This window comes from Leucopleurus acutus, assembly GCF_964270905.1.
Source record: "Leucopleurus acutus genome assembly, chromosome: 14".
NCBI classification, from domain to species: domain Eukaryota; kingdom Metazoa; phylum Chordata; class Mammalia; order Artiodactyla; family Delphinidae; genus Leucopleurus; species Leucopleurus acutus.
This window is the reverse complement of record NC_139156.1, coordinates 63,525,100-63,543,365: the sequence shown is the minus strand read 5'-3', so window position 1 is coordinate 63,543,365 and position 18,266 is coordinate 63,525,100. Positions and strand designations below refer to the sequence as shown.

At 39.2% G+C, this 18,266-nt stretch overlaps 2 protein-coding genes across 6 annotated transcripts in view; both read right to left on the bottom strand.

Annotated features, from left to right (window-relative positions):
• The window catches only part of RUFY2 (RUN and FYVE domain containing 2), a gene marked incomplete at both ends in the record, with an annotated part of 83,456 nt that extends 69,874 nt beyond the window's left edge, over nucleotides 1–13,582 (bottom strand). For 3 of the 5 annotated variants that reach the window (XM_082855127.1, XM_082855128.1, XM_082855131.1), the window contains one exon: nucleotides 3,615–4,066. In XM_082855127.1, coding sequence (XP_082711253.1) covers nucleotides 3,615–3,816 — 202 coding nt within the window. Of the gene's footprint in view, nucleotides 1–3,614; nucleotides 4,067–13,491 lie in introns of those variants that run through there. The other 2 variants (XM_082855130.1, XM_082855129.1) reach the window with 2 other exon arrangements.
• Nucleotides 13,583–13,614: 32 nt separating this feature from the next.
• The window catches only part of DNA2 (DNA replication helicase/nuclease 2), a gene marked incomplete at its 3' end in the record, with an annotated part of 47,597 nt that continues 42,945 nt past the window's right edge, over nucleotides 13,615–18,266 (bottom strand). Inside the window, exons 18-21 of the mRNA XM_082855150.1 lie at nucleotides 17,366–17,455; nucleotides 16,581–16,763; nucleotides 14,325–14,471; nucleotides 13,615–13,683 (exon numbers count right to left, since the gene is read on the bottom strand). Of these exons, the coding sequence (XP_082711276.1) occupies nucleotides 13,615–13,683; nucleotides 14,325–14,471; nucleotides 16,581–16,763; nucleotides 17,366–17,455 (489 nt within the window). The remainder of the gene's footprint in view (nucleotides 13,684–14,324; nucleotides 14,472–16,580; nucleotides 16,764–17,365; nucleotides 17,456–18,266) is intronic.

Sequence of the window (18,266 nt, the reverse complement as noted above, 5' to 3'; positions counted from 1 at the left end):
CAACTAGGCTCATTCTTTTTTTTTTAACTTTCTTTTTTTAATAGATATTTATTTTATTTTGCGCAGGCTTCTCGATAGCTGTGGCGCACAGGCTCAGTAGTTGCAGTGCATGGGCTCTGTAGTTGGTGGCGTGAGGGCTCCAGAGCACACGGGCTCTCTAGTTGTGGTGTGCAGGCTCAGCAGTTGCAGTGTATGGGCTTAGTTTCCCTGCGGCACGTGGGATCTTAGCTCCCCGACCACGGATTGAATCGGTGTCCCCTGCATTGCAAGACCAATTCTTAACCACTGGACTACCAGGGAAGTCCCATAGGCTCATTCTTTACCAGTACAAAAATAAGACTGGTGGCCCTAGCAGGCTGATCTTTACCAGTTTATTCAATAAACCAAGGACAAATAGTTATTTTACTTCTAAACACAAAAAATTGTGACTTTACTTTTCCTTTTATTTGAATGTGAGATTCGGGTAATATAAAACCATGAAATCACTATGTTTCCTTCTAATACTGACCAGATCTCCTGTAGATCCAGTGTGCCTATCATATGCACCACCCAAAAGCCAGTAAGATAGGCAATTTTCCCTGGGGGAGAAAAATCAATCAGCACAAAGTAGCTTTATAATGGTTGATCAAGATAGGCATTTGACTGTTAGGATATGCCTCATGATATTTTGGGAAGTAAAGGAAAATATATTCAGAAAAGAGTCTAAAACGTAACTATCGTGGCCATCATTTGGCAATTCCATTTCAGCAGTCTGGGGGAAAATAAAGACTTATGTCACTGCTATTTTTTTTTTAATAAAAAGGAAGTTTTTCAAAAAGCAAATTAAAACTCAAGGCCTGAGATAAGACTGTTGACTTCCTGATGTATTAAAAGAAGTATTCAGAGACTGAGAATATCAAGAGTAGGCAAAAATGTGGGGAAACAAACACATTCACTGTTGTTTGATTAATCAGTGAAGGCTTTACAGACATCAGTTGCCTATATCCTTTGACCCAGTAATTCTACTCCTAAGAATCCTAAAGAAATCTTAGCACGTGTGTACAAACATATATATCCAATGATGTCCTTACAGCATAATTTTAATGATAAAAAACTGGAAACACCTAAGTGTACATTAAGAGGAAAGTAGTTAAATAAGTCATGGTATACATATACTATGAAATATTTTACAGCCATTAAAAATGTGATAAAGACTCTATGTAAATGGCAAAATCTCCAAACCATACCATTAAGTTTTTCTTTTTTTTAAATAGGGAAAAAAAGAAAGTCGCAGAATAATACAGCATGATTTTATTTAGAGTAAAAGAAAAAATCACCTGTAATTCAATTTAAAAAAGAAAGAAAGAAAAACAGAAAAGAGCTGGAAGAGTGACAAAGATTCCTTTAGAGAGATGAATGGAAGAGAATGAAGGGAAATTATGTTTTTGCTCCATGTGCTTCTATGTTGTTTGATTCATGTACAAAAAGAACATATTTCACTATTATATATAATTTTTAAAATTATTTTAACTCTAATTAAAGAAAAAGTGGAATCTGAAGAAACAAAAACAACAAAACCAAACTCATAGATACACGTTCCAGATTGGTGGTTGCCAGGGTTGGAGGGTGGGAATAGATGAAATGGGTAAAGATGGTCAAAAGGTACAAACTTCTAGTTACAAAAGAAGTCCTGGGGACGTAATGTACATAATGACTACAGTTACTGTATTGTAGATTGTACTGTATATCTGAAAGCTGCTAAGAGTAAATCTTAAAAGTTCTCATCACAAGAAAAAAAATCTTGTAACTATGTGTGGTAATGGATGTTAACTGGGTTTATTGTGGTGATCATTTCACAATATATAAAAATACTGAATCGTGTTGTACCCATTAAACTAATACGTTATATGTCAATTATATCTCAATAAATATAAACAAATTTTAATTTAAAAATGAATACATTAATAACATCACATATAGGGTTTCTCAAATTTCGATGCCAAGGCTCCTTCTCAGTTTAAAGTACATTTTATTAAAACCATGTTTAGGTAAATCTCCTCTTTTGCTTTTCACATTTACCCCTACTCTCATGTGCCATAGTCAGAAACTCCCCCTAAGTGTGCATCAGCAGATGAATGGATAAAGAAGATGTGGTATATATACACAATGGAATATTAGCCATAAAAAAGAATGGAATAATACCATTTGCAGCAACACGGATGGACCTAGAAATCATCATAATAAGTGAAGTAGTCAGTCAGAGAAAGACAAGTATCATATGATATCACTTTTATGTGGAATCTAAGAAAATTATACAAATGAACTTACTTACAAAAGGGAAATAGACTCAGAGACATAGAAAACAAATTTATGGTTACCAAAGGGGAAAGGAGGGGGGGATAAATTAGGAGTTTGGGATTAAAATATACACAGTACTATACATAAAATAGATAAGCAATAAGGACCTACTGTATAGCACAGGGAACTAGACTCAATATCTTGTAATAACCTATAATGGAAAAGAATCTAAAGAAGAATATAGATATATAAAATATACATATATATAATATATATATAAAACTGAATCACTTTGCTGTACACCTGAAACTAACACAATATTGTAAATCAACTATATTTCAATTAAAATTTTTTTAAAAAAAGAACTTTCCAACTTACCCAGGCTTCTGGTATACCAACATAAAAGCAAGCTTCTCTTCTTTTTTAATAGTCACCTTAGTACACATCTCTTACATAGCCCTCTACACAGCTCTGATCATATGAACCAGAGATCAAAGTAGTTACTATAAGTAAAAGAACAGTAATATAATACAAACACATAAAAATAATTCAATGTGAAATGTATAGATGAATACAATATCCAGTTATCATCATTTTCAGGGAGCACTCACATTTCTACAATAACCCAGTCCAGAAGACAATTTTTCTAGATATGTTTCCATGCACTAAGGAGGTTCATATTTCAACAATCAACTATTTTAATGTATTTATTCAAGAGAGCTCAAACTAGTAATTATAGTTCATACCAGAATCACCAAGCTTAAGATTTTCTATATAACTCTATAGTTGTCCTAGAAAATGGAAATCAGCTCAGAGTATGTTGAAAACATTTTTAAATCAAATACACTTTTTACAGGGACTTCTCTGGTTGTCTAGTGGTTAAGAATCCACCTTCCAATGCAGGGGACGTGGGCTCAATCCCTGGTCAGGGAGCTAAGATCCCACATGCCACAGGGCAACTAAGCCGGCATGCCGCGACTACTGAGCCTGAGTGTTCTGGAGCCCGCGCGCCGCAACTAGAGAAGCCTATGTGCCGCAACAAAGAGCTGGCATGCTGCAACTAAGACCCGATGCAGCCAAATAAATAAATAATTTGGTTTTTTTAAAACAAAAGAGTATACAAATACATTTTTACAAAACAGTAACAACTAAGGATTTTCTGAAGACCACCCATTAGAAAACATAAAGTAGTAGGGTATTTTCTCCTAAAACCAACCCACCCAGTATTTTTAAAGTAACAGTAATTATGGCCTCAAAAAAAATCACATTTTCAAGGATATTTAAGATGGGAGGGGGGAGGTTCTATAGTTGGTTTTTTAAAAAAAATCTCACAATACCTTTAAGACCATGTTTCAGACAATGCTCCATAACAACGAAGAACTGCTGCAAGGGGGGGTAATCAGAATCCAAAGTGCGGCCAAAGCTTAGAGCAGATTCAATGAGTCCTTTAATACTGAGTTTAGCCATGTTTAACAAGTTTGCTCTCTCTACAGCTGTAGGGTCTTTTGTAGCTGAAAGCACAAGAAAGGAGTCCAACATCACTTGCAACAACTGACATTGTAAACTATACAAACCCTTTCCTCCCCCTGTAAAACCAACAGTGGTTTGTTTTCCCTTGGTGGACAAGTAAGTCTTCCTAACATACACCCCTAGTTAACTTCTTTTTATGTCTCTCATGCATACCATAGAACAATGCTCACTCCAGCCAAAGTTTATGAATTATTCTCAAGATCCTGCAAATTGGCTATTCTAGGGTATTTATTTTACTTTTGTGGTACCTCTTCAGGGAGAATGAGTTTTTTTAAATCTTTCTCTGGAGATAAGAGTAACAGACAACATGTTTAAGGGTTCATGGAAAGGCAGACAGCAGGAACCATCACAGATGAATCCAAAAGCAAAAAAATGTTCAGAATAAACTGGCAATACAATAAAAGGTAGTTAAAATTCTAAGATTCCAATTTCACCCATAACAAACATGACAGGTAAGTAAAATAGGGGGCCACAAGAGAAGCCATTCAACTCTCACTCATTTTAACCCTCTTTCTATCTTGTCTCTTTTCATTGCAATTGTAGTTCTGTATTGCAGGACTCCTTTATTTTCTCAGAGGAAATAAAAGCAGGGTCCAGTTTCACCTTAAGGTTTCCTGACCTTCCACACAGCTGATCCAGTTGAATATCAAGGTAATCGATGCATTTTTTTAAAACTGATTTTACCTGATACTTTCAATTCACAAAAATTTTTCTTTCCCACAAATTTTATTCTCAGTTTTCTTATAAATTCAGATGCTTCCCCATACTCTCATCACTGTTGTGACTGGCAGAAATATTTTCAGCAAACACAGATGCCAAAATGAAGTGTAAAAAATAAAGCACTTAGTATACTGTCTCATAATCCCTGACAAATTTACTAGTCCAAGTAAACCAAATGTCCGTTTTTCCTTCACTGGATAAAAAGTCCAGGGTTCCCAATGATCTAGTATTTTACTTCTGACCACAGATAGCCAGGCGTGAAGCGTGACACTGAATCCTAAGCAACTTAAAATGCAAACAGTCACAACTGCTACGACCAAGCTAGCTGGTGGAGAATCTCCACACAAGACATCATTGCTTCAAATATGCATCGTGGTATGACTCCCTCTTTTTTCGGGGACGAAACCAGTCGATGTTTCATAATCTGCAGCAATTCTCATTTTTCTTAACAGTGCCCATCACAATCCGTAATGTACGGTGCGACAACCAGACAAAGGACGCCTTTATAACTACTCGAAGGTAGGTCCTGGTGGGCGCCGGCAGCTCCCGAGTAGAGGAGCGTTTGCACCCCAGCCGCGCCCCGCCCGGGCTGCGGCCCCCACACGCGCCCAAAGGCCGGTTCCTGCATCTTGCCTGTAGAACCCCTTGCCTGCCTCCCTGCCTGCCAGCCAGCAAGGCTGCCCAAGGGCTCGGGGCGCCCCAACACCCTCACGGAATGCTCACCCGGGGTCCTGCGCGGCATCGCTGCCCCTCTCCCGCCCACTGCATCTGGAACCCAAGCCCAAACCTGAGACGCTTCCCTCCGCCACCCCCAAACCTGAAAGGTCATCGCCCGTCCCCGACTATTTCCCCCGACCCGGGAGCTGCACCCCGGCCGGCCCTGTCCTCGCTCTCTGTAAGCCGACGAACCACCAAACCTCTGCCATTAGGCCCCTGAACGGGGAAGGGGGCGAGGGGGAACGAGGGGCGGCCGCGCGTTGCCATGGCGACCGCGGGCGCCCCTGCGCCCCCGCGCCCCCGGCTGCCTCCACCCAGGCCCAAACCCGGCTTCGGACCCCAGTCCCGACCCCGAGGCCTCCATGACCACACCACCAATCCTCCTGGCCCGGCCGAGCCCTCGGCCCAGCACGGAGGGCCGGGCGTCCGCTCTCGGCCTGCCCCGCTTACCCATGGCGGCGGCGGCGGCGACGCGGTCTCGGGCGGGGACTCCCTGGGCCCCGCCAGCAGCTCCCTTCAGGCGAGCGGCGGCCGCCACGGCGTCTGCGACCAGGCCCGCTGCGGCCCACAGCGCTCCCGGCGGCGGGAGGACGGCCGGGCGGTCCCGCGGCGCCCGAGTGGGGCGGGGGGCCGCGGAGCCTGAAGCCGGCAGCGGAGAAATCCACCCTCTCTGAGCCACTTCGGATCTAGCCGGAGCGGAAGGAGAAGGAAAAGGAGCGTAAGGAGGACCTCGCGTTGAGGAGGACCTCGCATTGAGGAGGACCTCGCGTTGAGAGGAGGACCTCGCGTTGAGGGGAGGACCTCGCATTGAGGAGGACGTCGCGTTGAGGAGCAGGGGGGCGGACCCTGGTCTCTCACCCTGGGGGCCTCGCCGGAGCGCTAGGGCTGCATTTCCAAAGGGATGCGAGTCACGTGCAAACGTTTTCATCTCCTGGGTCCGGCTGGGTTTAATCGAACACACCTGACCGCTTCCCTTCTTCACCAACTAACTCGCAGGGGACCACCAGTGAATCCACTGGTTTATAAAAAGCAACGAGGAATGGTCTCAGTAATCGAGGGAAAGGTGCAGAGATAAAGCCAGCGTTTTCTCATTTCAGGTCAGATGACACTAGGTTTAAGTTATATCAATTTGGGGAAACTGAGCTATTACCTAGTTAGATCGGCAATTGTTTTTTGTTTTTTTTTAAGAATATATTTTTAAAATTTATTTATTTTATTTTTGGCTGTGTTGGGTCTTCGTTGCTGCACGCGGGCTTTCTCTAGTTGCGGCGAGCGGGGGCTACTCTTCGTTGTGGTGCACGGGCTTCTTATTGCAGTGGCTTCTCTTGTTGCGGAGCACGAGCTCTAGGCATGTGGGCTTCAGTAGTTGTGGCGCGTGGGCTTCAGCAGTTGTGGCGTGCGGGCTCTAGAGTGCAGGCTCAGTAGTTGTGGCTCGCTCACGGGCTTAGTTGCTCCGCGGCATGTGGGATCTTCCCAGACCAGGGCTTGAACCTGTGTCCCCTGCATTGGCAGGCGGATTCTTAACCACTGCGCCACCAGGGAAGCCCAGCAATTATTAAAACAGTGTCCGAGTTAGAAATAGACTGATATTTCGAGGAAATGGAGCGATGTTTATCTCTTCATCACATTGGTCAGCATACAGTTCTATTATGTTTCTTTACTTCTTTTGGTTTTTAATTTTCTTTATTGTGAGATAATCATACATGGATATAAATTTATAAAGCATATATACATTTAAAGAATCATAAAGTGAACAGCTGGGAAAACACCACCAGATCAAGAGAGCATAGAACAGGAGAGTCATCTTCCCTGGGGGAAAGGCCTTTAGCCACAATCCCCCTAGAAGTATTAATAAATACGATTCTGACTTCTATGACAATTGTTTCCTTGCTTTTCTGCATGTTACTACCACGTAAGTATGTGCCCCTAATCAATACAGTTTATTTTTGCCTGTTTACAAACTTTTCACAAGTGGAATAACATTACGAACATTACTTGTTTCTTTTGTTCAACATCGTCCATGTCCATGAGGAGTTTCCAGGTTAGGGTGTTTTCAGGTTTACATACTTCCTGGTCCCTAAATGCAGGAGAGCCTCTAGGGCATGTAAATAAGAATACAATTACTAGAAATCAGGTATGCCTTTCTTTAAATTTACTAGATAATGCCAAACTTTTCAAAATTTCTCATAATTTACACTCCTATCAGCAGTGTTGTTTTTCTGTTGCTGTGTCCATTCTAATGCTTAGAATTTTGAGGATGTTTTCATTTTTTGCGTCTTGTGGGTAGGTGATTGCATGGCAGGTTTGTTTTTTATTTATCTCATTACTGATGACATTGAGCACTTTACCTATGTTTACTATTTGGAATTTCACTTTTGCAAAGAAATGGTGCCTGTTTTTCTATTGACTTACCTTTTTCTTATTGGCTTGTGCAAGTTCCTTAATATTCTACATACTAATTTGATGTCAGTTATGTGTTGCCACTATCTTCTGGCTAATTTTTTTTCTCTCCTTATGGCAACCATTGATTAAATATAAGTTCTTAATTTTCTTGTAGTGAATTTATAGTTTATGCCTTAGTGTCTTAAGAAATCCTCCTTATTCCAAGGTCATGAAGATACTCTCTTTTAAGAATTACATAGTTTTGGAACTTCCCTGGTGGTCCAGTGGTAAAGAATCCGCCTTCCAATGCAGGGGACGCAGGAGGTTCGATCCCCGGTTGGGAAACTAAGATCCCACATGCCGCGGGGCAACTAAGCCCATGCGCCACAACTACTGAGCTTGCACGCCTCAACTAGAGAGCCCGCGTGCCACAAACTACAGAGCCCATGTGCTCTGGAGCCCACACACCCTGGAGCCTGCATGCCACAACAAGAGAAGAGAAAACCCGCACACCACAACTAGGGAGAAGCCCACGCGACCAAACGAGCGCCACAACGAGAGATCCCACATGCCACAACGAGGACCCGATGCAGCCAAATAAATAAATATTAAAAAAAAAGAATTACATAGTTTTGCCTTTAATATTTAGGCCTGTTAGTGCACCCAGAATTAATTTCAGTGATGATGTGAGATAGGGTCAAATTTCATTTCCTCAACTATCCCATCACCCTTTCACCATTCATCTTCCATGCCCATGAGCATGGAAGTGAAGGTCAATGAGCATGTATGTGAAGGTCAGTTCCTAGGCCAAAACCTCATTTGATCTTCAGAACCACCCCATGAGGAATAAATTATTTACCTCTTTTACAGATGAAACTAACCTCAAAGATTAAATAACTTGCCCAAAGTCACAGTACTATTAAGGAACAGAGCCAGAATCTGAACCAGTACAAAACTAGCCTCCATTTTCATAATGTCAAAATACATCTGTGGTTTTTACAGTGTTTGAAGGAGCCTAAAACTGATGACAAGTCTAACCCCTTCCACCACCTTGCTGTTAAACATTGAAATGACTGACTTGTTCATTTTTCTCTTCTCCAAATGATGAGCAAAAAGGGAGGGATTTGTGTTGCAAGTGCGTTTAGAAAAGCAAATAATGTTAAGTATATATTTATTTATTTTATAAAACCATGAGAACAAAGGAAAAGAGCTTTATTTGCTGGATTGCTTTCCCTCCAGTGACTTTATAGGTAACATGTAGGAAAGAAATTTAGTTCAGTAACAGACCAGCTTTATTTAAAGCAAAAAATATTTCTTCCTTTGAGGAAGATGTTCTTAAACTCCAAAATACATATTTGCTGGATACTCTAGCCACCTTGTATTGAACAGAATTGGAATTAGGGTGTATGTTTAAAACCTATTACACTTAATAGGTTTAAACTAGAATATGAATCTGTTCTGAGCTCTTGATGTACTAAAACTAAGAATCTAGGTTTTTAAACGTACAGATATAATCATGTAACAAAATACTGTTTTTTAAAAACTCATCACATACTGAAATATAGGGATGAAATTGAATGATGTCTAAAATTTGCTTTAAAACATGTCAGCAAGGAAAAAAAGGTTGAAAACAATTGCTGCAAAATCTGTTGAATGTGGGTGATGGGTATATAGAAGTTCATTATACTACTTTTGTGTGTGTTTTTAAAGGTTTTATAATAATGTTCTAAAGCTCATCATGAAAAGAAAGCTAGTTAAAGCCTTAAAAATAATTTTTATGTAAAAATCTTTCATAATAAGCCAAAGCAGTATCTATACAAGAGCCGAGAGTCAGGAAAGGCAGACTTCACCCCCTGGGTCCATCTTGGTTCATACTTGCCAGGATCATGAGTCCCAATCAGCCGAGAGTCAGTGGTGACTTGAGTGAGGTTGCATGGGCCTATCCTCTTAGCTACAAGCAGTCTTTTTAATGAGCAAAGCTGTCCACTGAATCTACATAGACCAGCTGGTCAAATCATGCCCCAAGGTTTCCAGCTGGCCTGAGATGTGATTTGCTTACACTAACCATTGTAATGCTTTTTTTTCTTTTTGGCTGCACTGTGCGGCTTGTGGGATCTTTGTTCCCTGACTAGGGACTGAACCCCAGCCCTTGGCAGTGAAAGCGCGGAGTCCTAACCACTGGACTGCCAGGGAATTCCCAACAATTGTAATGCTTCTAAACATTTGTATAGCACCTGGAAAATGTACACAACACTGAATGGGAAACACAGAGTACCTGGGAAAATTGCTGAATTACTGATCAGAACATCTGGGTTCTAGCAATGACTTGCCCAGAGCCATATGCTAACGTGAAATATCTATGCTAGGTACTCTGTAGGGTTTAATTCAATTGAGAGAATATCTATGAAAATTATAAAGCATATTACATATTATTACCGCTGCTAAAAAAGCAGTAAGTGGTATAAAGCTACATATAAAGATGGAAGTAATTCTTTCTGGAAGGAAAAAAATCAGAAAAGGCTTTCTGGAGAAGGTAGCATACTAGTCTTTCAGCCTGGGTGAAGTTGCATAAATGGTATTGGAGAAACAGACAAATATAGATAGAGGATACAACAAACAAGAAAAAAGACATGTATAGGGAAGAGCAAAAATAGTATATTAGGGAATTCTCTGGCAGTCCAGTGCTTAGGACTCTGCACTTTCACTGCCATGGGCCCAGGCTGGATCCCTGGTCAGGGAATTAGGATCCCACAAGCTATGCAGTGCGGCCAGAAAAAAAAAAGTACATTAGAACAAATATGCAAAGAAATAATGGAGAATGACCTCCATTACATACCACACGTTCCAACCTATTAGTGGGATATGAAAGAATGTTAGTAGGTTGCAACCAGCTTTGTTTTTTTAAATTAATTATTTTTGGCTGCTTTGGATCTTCGTTGCTGCGCACGGGCTTTCTCTAGTTGTGGCGAGTGGGGGCTACTCTTTGTTGTGGCGTGCGAGCTTCTTCATTGCGGTGGCTTCTCTTGCTGCGGAGCACGGGCTCTAGGTGCACGGGATTCAGTAGTTGTGGCACACGGGCTCTATAGAGCACAGACTCAGTAGTTGTGGCGCACGGGCTCAGCAGTTGTGGCTTGCGGGCTCTAGAGCGCAGGCTCAGTAGTTGTGGTGCACGGGCTTAGTTGCTCCGTGGCATGTGGGATCTTCCCGGACCTGGGCTCAAACCCGTGTCCCCTGCACTGGCAGGCAAATTCTTAACCACTGTGCCACCAGGGAAGCCCTGCAACCAGCTTTGCTTTTAATGGAATAGTGGAAAATATTAGGGTATATCACATATAAAAAGGGTAAATATTTTGTTAAAGTACTGTTTAAGGTGCATGCACATACATATGTTCATGCTGAGTCATGATGCAAAATGTGTTTCTTGTTGTGGGTTCTGGCAATTTTTACTCTTAAGCACCAGTCCAGATTATCATACACCAAACTACCAGTAGTTATAACTAAATGATAAGATTACAAAGAAACTGAATTTTCTAAAATTTGTAGTGTTTGAAATTCTCACTAAAATCATGTACTACTCTATAATTAGAAAAAAAAATTTAAAGAAAGAAAATTATGCCAAGACTTTTGAACTCAGAAAATGTGAGGTAGATGGTGTCCTTGACAGAAACAGAGATTACAGAAGAAGGCATTAGATGAAGATGGAAATTTACATTTTGTATGTGCTGACTCGGAAGTGCTCACAGAAGACTCTGAAGGCAGGAGCTGGAACACATATATAACTAGAATTCAGAAGACATGGCGGGGTATACAGATTTGGTAAACAGCTTCATAGGTCATGGTTGGAGGCAGTGACTGTCCAAGGAGGGAGAACAGAACCAGACCAAACATAGAGCTCTGGGAAAGACCCGTCTCTAGAGAGTGAGAGACGAGGAAGAAAAGAAAGGAATCAGAGGAGGCAGCAAGAGAGGTAAGGAGGCAGAACTCTGAACTGATTTTCAGGAATGGGGCCACTGGAATGGCTACACTGTCATCACATCCTGGCTTTACACTATAAGGAAGACCTTGTCTAGGCTAATGATGCTTTTGATCTGGACCTGCACAAAGTGACTGCCCAATAACATTAGAGACTGGTAGCCACTGCTGTCTTAGTCCTTGGCGTGGATGTCATACTTAAACTGCACTATTAGCAATTTGATGGCCCAGTCTGGGTTTAACTTACAGCTCACCCCAAGCCTCCAACTCACAGCATCTTATATATAAAAGACGAATCCTAACTCTTTCAACTAAGTGGCTAGACTCTTGTAATCAAGACAGAGTCCCAGGGCTTCCCTGGTGGCGCAGTGGTTGAGAGTCCGCCTGCCGATGCAGGGGACATGGGTTCGTGCCCCGGTCCGGGAAGATCCCACATGCTGTGAAGCGGCTGGGCCCGTGAGCCATGGCCGCTGGGCCTGCGCGTCCAGAGCCTGTGCTCTGCAACGGGAGAGACCACAACAGTGAGAGGCCCGCGTACCGCAAAAAAAAAATAAAAAAAGACAGAATCCCAAATGACAAGAAACATGGAACCTCTCCCAGGGCTCTTCTTCCACAGGGCTTTGCAGGCCATACAAATCTGTAAAGCAACCACTGATTGAACCAAAAGAATTTACATTATTCATCTCACTCCCAGGAATATCTAACCAATATTTAAGCCTTATCTCTGTAAACTTCCTAGTTTTTCCTGTCTAATCCATAGTATCTCCATGATCAACTCCATCCTGTGTGTCCTTCATAAATCTCTTTATAATGTCAACACTCCTTGGTTTCAGCTTTAGAGCATTATCAATATTTCAGTTCTCAACACTGGAAAAAATTGTGGACAACCCTGAACTTAATTATTATTTAGTATTAATAATTGACACTGTAAGATCTAACAGTAAGAGAACAATTTATTTAATAAAATCTTCAAGTAATAATTTTTTTAAAACATGTGAGGTAGAGGCAGCAATTTTTAACATACTTAACATTCATTAAAAAGAAAACATTTGAGAGAAGTGAGAGATCTCCCTGCCAAAGATGGATACACTAAGGTTAAAATTGGTCACAATATAAGTAATCAAGCACTTTGAGGTAACTGTTTTACAAAACATTTTTATACCAAAAGAGAAAATTGAGAAATGCCCTAAAACTAAGGGGCATATGAACATGAATAAGTGAAAATAGGAATACACCTTTTTAATTTGTCATCAATTCAGCAAACAAAATTTCTTCTCAAAAGAACATTAGGAATTATTTTCTTTCACTAGAATACTGAAAAGTGAAAATAACAAGTGGGAGAGTAAGGAGAATCAGAAATTAACTGGAAATAATACATTTATCAGTGATAATTTAAAAGACTAGGTTTAAAGTGAAAACATCTCTGATAGGAGAAAGCAAAAGTCAGGAGAAAAACCAGCAGAATGGCCTTTGAATCAGGGACCTCAAAATACAGAAAAACGTCTTACTTATGTTCTCATCATCACAAGATTGTCCTTAAATGACAAAAGCAATCAATTTTCTTACCTAATCTTTCAAATAAACAAAATATGATTAAAAATCTAAAAGATCAAATTAATCTTGAAAATTTAGACTTAAAGGTTTAAGCCTCAGATTGAAAAATTCATCCCAGCTTTAAAAGGTGGTAGAAATTTATCAAACTCTAGATCATACAAAACCACATTTATAATACCTATAAATTTAGACTTTTCAGTTTTGGTTCACCTGTACTAAAAAAATACTATGTTAAATTTTGTATGGTAATAGAACTTTATGTTTAACAAGGTTATACCAAAAAATAAATAAAACAAAAAAACTGGAACTCTGAAAGAGTACATTTACATCATTTCTTACCCTTGGGATAAAAGTTATCTTCACAGTGTAACCAGGCACTGATTTTACAGCATATCCGAATTATAAATAGGCAACAGTTAGAGAAGATCATGATGGTTTGGAAAAAGCAAGGAAAACAGTGCTTTATCTTCTTTGAAAATCACCCAATATATGACAAAGACTTTCATGTTCTCCTGATGGAAGATCCATGATGTAAAATAAATTAAGGAAGATATATTTAACACAATGTGGAATTACATAAAAACATATATGACATTATTATCTAACATTCTGTAATTTGGTTTACAGGGCTGCTAAAAAAATTGTAAAGATTTTTATGGCATTCTATGGATAATAATATACTTAAGCAATATGGTTTACATATCTTATTAGCCTGAGACCTACATATAATTTTTTAAAGAGATGACCTATTTTTAAAATAATCTATTAATACAATATGACAAGTAATAATCTCCATTTTTAAATATAATACTTTGTCCTAGATTTTTTTAAAAAAAGGTTATAAATTGAGGGGAGAGGAACCAGAAGGAATAACCAGTTTTCCTAGATGTATTCTAGGAAACATGCACCCTGTTCCTAAGGCAAAAAATCAAGTCCCTTTTTTTCCAGCTTCTCATTTCACAAACTATCCTTCACCACCACGTTCATTATTTCACTTTTTGCTTAAAATTACTTCCTGTGAATTGTTTTCTCTCTTTCCTTTGCAGAATCAGATCTTTTGAAATATGCCCATGGAAAACACGAGACACCGAGTTTTAGTTTATACAAATACATAAATGAAGTATTCACAATAGCACAATCAAATGTGACCATATATAAAACAAAAAGGATATTAATTTTTCTGAGTTTAGATGATAAAGTAGCTTCCCCAAAGGAGGATAGCGGTTTAGTGAGGGCACACATCCCAGGAGAATCAGCTTATGTTTGGCTCTGGTTATAGCAACATTAAGACGCCGCCAATCTTTCAATAGTTCACCAAGCTGAAAGAAATTGTAATTTTCATTCTTTGAGTTTTATCTGAGTTTCTTGAGCAGTTTTCAAAAACATATACTGCAAAAAAGATTCATCAACACATTTAAAATCCAGACAGTTGGAAAAACTTGCCCACAGTGCCAACTTCAAGTATTTTATCGTGGGTATGATATCCTAGCCATAATTTTAAATTATTAAATACATAAAATAAAAATATACTAAAAATTTTTAAATATTAAATATATATAATACAGAATTGAAGTTAGGACTTCCCTGGTGGACCAGTGGTTAAGACTCCGTGCTCCCAATGCAGGGGGCCCGGTTTCAATCCCTGGTCGGGGAACTAGATCCCGCATACCACAACTAGGAGCCCACATGCCGCAACTAAAGATCCTGCACCCAGCAATGAAGATCCCAAGTGTTGCAACTAAGACCCAGCACCACCAAATAAATTAAAAAAAAAAAAAAAAGAATTGAAGTTATCTCAGTGTAGCATTGTTTTTTTTAAATATCTATGAAACAAGCTGTTTCTTTTTTAAAAAAAATTTTTTTAATAGATTTCATTTATTTATTGGCTGCATTGAGTCTTCCTTTGCTGTGCACAGGCTTTCTGTAGTTGTGGCGAGCAGGGCTACTCTTTGTTGCAGTGTGAGGGCTTCCCATTGTGGTGGCTTCTCTTGTTGTGGAGCACAGGCTCTAGGCGTGCAGGCTTCAGTAGTTGTGGCACACGGGCTTCAGTAGTTGTGGCTCACAGGCTCTAGAGCGTAGGCTCAGTAGTTGTGGCACATGGGCTTAGTTGCTCCATGGCATGTGGGATCTTCCCAGACCAGGGCTCGAACCCGTGGTCCCCTGCATTGGCAGGCGGATTCTTAACCACCATGCCACCAGGGAAGCCCCAGTGTAGTATTGTTTTTTAACAGTAGTAGAAACTTGTCATAGTAGAAGACTCAGAGGAGTGGTTAAATATACCGTGACCCATATATACAGTAGAAAACTATGCATCTGTAAGAACAGAATGAAATCTCTGTGTAATGACATGGAAAGATCTCCAAGCTGTTAAGTGGAAAAAGCAAAGTCCAGAATAGTGTATATATTACCTTTTGTGCAAAAAAGGAGGGAAATATGAATACTGATTCATATCTTTAAGCATATGCTTAAAGAAACGTAGAAGGTTACCAAAAAAACAAAAACAAAACAAAAACAAAAAACCAAACATGTGATTATCTGTGAGGGTAAGAACTAAGTAGAGGAACCAGGAAGAAGGGATACTTTCTACTATGTGTATTTTTATTTCATTTATTTATTTTTGGCTGCACAGCGTGGCATGTGGGATCTTAGTTCGCTGACCAGGGATCAAACCCGCAGCCCCTGCATTGGAAGTGTGGAGTCTTAACCACTGGATGACGAGGCAAGTCCCTCTACTACATGTATCTTAAAAACCATATGAAGCTATCGCATAGTCAAGAAAAATGAGTCAAGGAGAGATAAAAATGCAAAAAAACAAAACAAAGCCTGGAATTATCTAGAAATTTGAAAGTATATCTAGGGAAGCCTATATGTTTAAAAATGCTCCAAACACGATAACCAAGAGGTAGAAGCAACCCAAATGTCCACTGATGGATAAATGGATAAATAAAATGTGGTATATACATGCAGTGGAATAATATTCAGCCTTTAAAAGGAAGGAAATTCTGACACATGCTACAACACGGATGAACCCTGAGGACATTATGATAAGTGAAATAAGCCACTTACAAAAGGACAAATACCGTATGATTCCACTTATATGGAAAATTCACAGAATTCATAAAATTCTGTCAAATTCACAGAGACAGAAAGTGATTGCCAGGGAAAGGAGAGAGTGGGAATTAGGGAATTGCTCATGGGTATAGAATTTGTTTTGCAAAATGAAAACGTTCTGGAGATGTGTTGCACACACTGTAAATATACTTAATACTTGTGAATTGTACATTAAAAGATAGTTAAGGTGATTTTTATGTTATGTTTTTACCACAATTAAAAAAGAGAGAGGAAAATAAAAAAAGAGAGGTAAATAATGTCCCAAACAAATATAAAATACAAACCAGACAACAAAGCAGAAAATACAATTAACTCACAGTTCCATCTTCATTACTTCTAACAAAAGATACTAGAATGATACTTTTGTCTCTTCCTTGGTATTTGTCTACTGTATTAACTTCGACCATCCCAAGAGAAGAATGTGTCAATAAATCATTGATGACTTTTAACTGTTGCCGGTATGGTGCAATGATACCAATATCAGAGGGATTACAACCAGCCTAAACAGAAAAGAACACAATTTAAAGTGAAAAAATCCTGACTTTTGTTATTTAAGCTTTACTAAATTTATTAAATGTTTACATAATGTGTCCAATTGATGTTTATAATACATGTTCCTATCACAAGGAGTAAATACAATTATTGAGTTCACTCTAAGGCTATATCCACATTTCCTGAAATGAAATAATTTCCTCAAACATTGTTCCCTTGTTATTTAGAAGTTCATGGCGGTATAATGGTTTGTATGCCACCAAAACAGTGTTGCCATACCAAAAAAAGTACAAAGAAATACATTTTACTTTCTGCTATCCCTTACACCAGAGGTTTCCAATTGCCAATCATACTGACTTCAGCACTAAATTGAAACAATCAGAATTATCTGATGTTACAAAGTTATCCGAAATGGAAACTCAAAATGCCATTACTGTATAAAAAATTACATGTCTTAGATAAATGTTCTCAAAATAAAAACAATCAGGCTTCATTCCCCTGTATCTTAATAAACAAAAGTTAACTTTAGATCTAAAGTTCCTGGCATTCTAATATTCTATTACTCTGCACCTTAATATTAATTAACCCTCAAAATTAAATTCTATGTTACCTTAATAAAAATTGAGGTCAGGAAAACAACGAGTTTGGCTTCTGTTATATTACTGACACCTCCCTTTTCAACTTGTTCTGGTGCTGGAACCTAAATAGAAAAAATACGCATCCTGCTTGCAAAACAATCTCTGAAGTTAAGAGTACTGTCAGTACACAGGTGGCCATAGAGACGGTACTACCACATGTGGAAACAGATGAAAAATATCTTCATCTTAAAGTTGAAGGTAAAAGAATTAACAAAAATGAATAATATTAGTCACTTTCAGAAAGCCACCCAGAGGCAACCCATCTTAAACATGCTACATAGAGTTCAGACTAAAATCTCTATGAAAGCCGACCATACACTGGGCTTCACAAACTTTACTGTGTTATCCCCCATTTTATAGGAATCAAAGGTCAGAAGAGATGAGTAGCCTGCCCAAGCCTCACAATAAATCATGGCACTAGGATTCAAACTTAGATCTGGCTCTAATATCTGTGCCCTTTCCATTTTCTTGTTGATTTTCATACAGATAATGGAGCGATAAGGTTCCCCAGTTTCTACCATACCTAGTAGAACTTTCAAAGGATTGTTTTGCTCCTACATCATTCCTTAGTAACCTTGATTAATTTTAATACAACTTATTTGGAATCCTGATGCCAAGAAAGAGGAAATGTGAGTAGCAAAAAAGACTCTGAAATATCACTGGTGAGGTTAAAAAATGGTAAATTATAACTAATAAATTAGAGTTGTGGTTTATAAAAGCAGTCATTTGTGAGATCAGTTTATGTGACTAAATATCCCAGAGCCTGCCTGCCCCTAGGTGTTAATTCTTCATCCTGAAACACTAAGGCAATGTCCAAGAGAATGAAAATCCCACCATGGTACACACATGGTAAGGCCCTATTTTTAACAACCA